We start from the raw sequence: 3,895 nt of genomic DNA, 5'->3' as shown, positions 1-3,895 counted from the left end.
AAACCAGCCATCATTCTTAATGGGAGGGGAGGAGGCATAGGGACAACTTGGGTTGGAAGGGAGCAGCACCAGGCAGATATAATTATACTGACCTCAGATACATCTTCTTTAGGTTTAGCCTAAGGGTTGGTTTTAGTTTATAGTTGTGTGGTTTCTGGGGGTTTTTTGTTTGTTTGGTTTTTTTTTCTGGAAAAAAAAATAGGGTAGACCCCCCATCCCTTCCTAGGCTCTGAGCTAGGCTGTTCTGCATCTCCATACCTATTCCACACTTAGCAGATCTCATCAACTTTGGCGTGGGCTCTTTTTCTGCCCCATTAGACTGGGGTGCAGAGGGAGGGGAAGGTTTCTGTTGCACATTTTCCCCTGTCTTCTTTATCGTTCCTTAGCCTGGAACAATGGTTCCAGGTTCAATGGTTCTGGGTTCCTTCCAGACCCCATCCCAGCCTGTTCTCCTCACCTGTCCCTCAGGTGGATGGTTCTTTTGCTAGTTTAACATGGCTTCCTACCATGCTCTAAGCCTGTGGTTCACCTAAACTTCTGCTAGCCCTCCGCTGCTGCGGCATCGATGTGCCATGATCTTTCCAACCTGCTGCCCCAGTCCTGTGTCCCCACATCACTGGGGTGTGTTCTCAGCTGCACCCAAGCCAGAGCCTCCTCCCGGCAGTGCCCAAGCCTTGGTCCCTTGCACTGGCTCTCCTGGCCATCAGCCCAACCCCGTCCTTGTCCCAGGAACCTGCTCTCAGGCCAGAAGGTTGTTGCCAATACCAAGGACATCTTGCATGTCTCTCCTTAGCCATCTCCGCCCTCCTGTGGGATAACATGAGTAGAAGGCAGAACACCCTTACCGGGCCAGGCTGGATGGGGCAGAGGAGGGACCTGTGAAGTGGGAAGGAAGAAAGACATGGGTTAGCAATGGGGTCAGAGTGAGCTGCCGAGCCAGGACTGACCTAGAGCTGTTGGGAAGCTGCACTGGAGGGTGGTGGTGACACCCCACTGAAAGGGGAGAAGATCTTTTGTCAGGCACATGCTCCCCTTCACAAGAGTGGGAATTTGGCATTGGAATATAGTAGCGAAGGACTAGGGGTAACGGTTTCAAACTGGAAGAGAGGAGATTTAGATGAGATATTAGGAAGAAATGCTTCCCTGTGCGGGTGGTGAGGCAGTGGCCCAGGTTGCCCAGAGAAGCTGTGGATGCCCCATCCCTGGAGGGGTTCAAGGCCAGGCTGGATGAGGCTTTGGGCAACCTGGGCTGGTGGGAGGTGTCCCTGCCCATGGCAGGGGGGTTGGAACTCGATGATTTTTAAGGTCCCTTCCAACCCAAACCATTCTGTGATAGTATAAGGAGCAAAGCATTTCTGATTTGGCTTACAGCGCCTACAGTTTGAGGCCAGTGGTGGCTTTTGCAGAGTGTTGACATCAGACTGTGTCTACAGATGGGTCCTGGTGATGTGACATCTCATCCAGCCTGAGAGGCAGAGCCCAGAGTCCCTCCTGGTCCCCTCCTCCCCATACTATTGCACAGCAGGGATGGTGGGCTGGGGGCCAGTGGCCTCTGGGCTTCTTGGGAGGTCTCATCCCTCAGTCCATGAGCTGTTTCTCATCTCCTGTGAGCCAGGGTTTCCCTGCTCTCATGGCCTTAGTGTGGCTGGGAGATGGGATTTCACTAATGATGGGGAAGCACCTGACTGAGAAGGGTGGTCTGTAAAAGAAGGATGCCCACCCCAGGAGATTAAACTTGTGTGGGATGCAATGAAGGTAAATCCTGCCCTCAGGCTACAAGGGAAGAGGTAGTAATTAGCCTGCTTAAAGAAAAAAAAAAAAAAAAAGGAAGAAAAATGAAAAAAAAAATCTGATTGCATAGGGAGCAGGTTCTCTACTAATTAGTTGGTTTATTAACCTTTCTCCTTGGGCAAAGAGAAACTCCTGCTCCCTCTGTCTTTTCAAAGGCCCCTTCCCGAAGGGGATCTCCTCTTTGCAGGCTGGGACCAGCCAGCCAGGATGTCCTTCTTACTTATTCTTAGATTTCCCATTAGAAATGTCCTTCTCCTAGGGTGGAAAATCATAAAACCGTAAAAAACCCCCAACCAACCAAACAAAAAACCAACAACAACAACAACAAACAAAAACCCAAGATAAACCCAACCGCTCCTGCCTGACTTTATCTGCCTCATCCATCCCGTCACTGGTTACCAGTCTGATGGAGGAAGACCACCAAGGGCAAGAGCGATACGTACCTCCTCTCGAGAAAACATTGAAGCCCAGTATCACCAGCAAAATGAGCACTTTAGTTCCCAGCGGCACAAAGATGAGGATCAGGAAGAAGGAGCTGTTGGATGCTTTGAATTTATAGAAGTACACAGCCCCCTCCGCTCTCCCGTGGCTGTTGACAGCGGTACAGGTGTATTTTCCATCGTGGGTCAGGTAGCGGAGCTCCTCGGTGATGCGGTGGTTCATGCTCGTGATGGAGGTGAGGTTGCTGTCGGGTGGTCCACTCCAGGTCAAGGTGGGTGCTGGTTCCCCCTCAGCAGTGCAACGTGCTTGGAAGGTTCGATCCCCCTTGGAGCTGACGGTGATGTTGATGATCCTGGGGGCAGCTGCGGAAATCGCAACAGGGGAGGGAAAGTGTGTCAGGCTTCAAAGGCAGGTCTCACACAAAGCACACGGAATGAGTGCATGGTCTTGGCGGACCCTCAGCGTGTTATGTCAGGGTGACATTGTGATCAAACCTCCCCTTCCTCATTTTTCTTGGTGCTTTTCCTTCCCTAGATTTTCCCACCCTCCTTGTGTTGTATAGAAGAGCAAAGGGCTTCACACCATGAGGCCTGGGTGCAAGGATGTGTACTCTGTGTTTTATCCCTCTAATGCCTTACACAGTTTTCTGAGCTTTGGTCAACTCAAGCTGTTGTGACCTTCCATGGTGGCAGAAGGCAGAGGCACGGTGCTGTAGCAGGGTCATTATCCATGAAAATGGGTTGTTGTCTGCAGTTGCACCATGAATCGCAGCCCAGTGCTATCTGTGATGTAGACACAGGTACAGCTGGTGACCTTTTCAGACTAGCTGCATCTGCACATGGTCCAGGACAAGCCAACCATGGTGCTCTCCTGCAAGCATCTCATGGCTTTTTCTGTGATCTCTGACCCCCAGAGCACACAAGGAAGGATCCATTTGTGTGATCCTTTTGCTTGGTGCCTGAAACTTGTCAGATTTGGCAAATAATTGTCAGGAAACATTTCCACTCTTTGCTACAACTTACTTTTGGTGTTTTCTTCCAACCCTGTAGTGACCACCCAGTAGCTGGTGTGGGTTCCTGATTGGGGGTGCTTTGGGGTGGCACACCAACACCAAGATAGAGCCACTAATTTTGTATCCTGTGTTTGTAGCATATGGGATTATGTGACTGAATGAACAGTGGTAGAGATCATTTGGGCGATGCAAAATGTTGAGAGGCACTGATGGAGCATGTCATCTGCTAAGGAAGCATAGCTGGTATGACCAAGCTTTGGTCCTCTCCTCTTGGACCTGTTGGCCCATTTCATGCATTTGGTTCCTAAAGACATGCCTAAATGCCCCATCCCTAGAGGTGATCAAGGCCAGGCTGGATGAGGCTTTGAGCAACCCGGGCTAGTGGGAGGTGTCCCTGCCCATGGCAGGGGGTTGGAACTCAATGATCTTCAAGGTCGCTTCCAACCCAAACCATTCTGTGATTCTATTCTACAACTACAGAAGGCAGTGAGTATTCCCTGCCCAAGAGCTGGAAAAGACAACCCTTTGGAAGACCATCTCAGGTCATTTTCTGTTACCACCTCATCAATTTCCACATCTTCTGTCTCTCTTACTTTTCCCAACAGGGTGACTTTGCCTCCTTTGACTCTCCTGTCCTCTTACCAATCAAAT

General features: G+C 50.4%; 1 protein-coding gene across 1 annotated transcript in view; it reads right to left on the bottom strand.

The window, feature by feature from the left end:
* Window positions 1-3,895, bottom strand: part of LOC104465570 (sialic acid-binding Ig-like lectin 15) — a gene marked incomplete at its 3' end in the record, with an annotated part of 10,567 nt that overhangs the window by 603 nt on the left and 6,069 nt on the right. Inside the window, exon 3 of the mRNA XM_010078667.1 lies at window positions 2,235-2,612. Coding sequence (XP_010076969.1) covers window positions 2,235-2,612 — 378 coding nt within the window. The remainder of the gene's footprint in view (window positions 1-2,234; window positions 2,613-3,895) is intronic.

The sequence above is a fragment of the Pterocles gutturalis genome, unplaced genomic scaffold (genome assembly GCF_000699245.1).
Source record: "Pterocles gutturalis isolate BGI_N339 unplaced genomic scaffold, ASM69924v1 scaffold10573, whole genome shotgun sequence".
Classification (NCBI taxonomy): domain Eukaryota; kingdom Metazoa; phylum Chordata; class Aves; order Pterocliformes; family Pteroclidae; genus Pterocles; species Pterocles gutturalis.
Note: the sequence above shows the minus strand (reverse complement) of the source record. Positions and strands in the feature narration are given on the sequence as shown.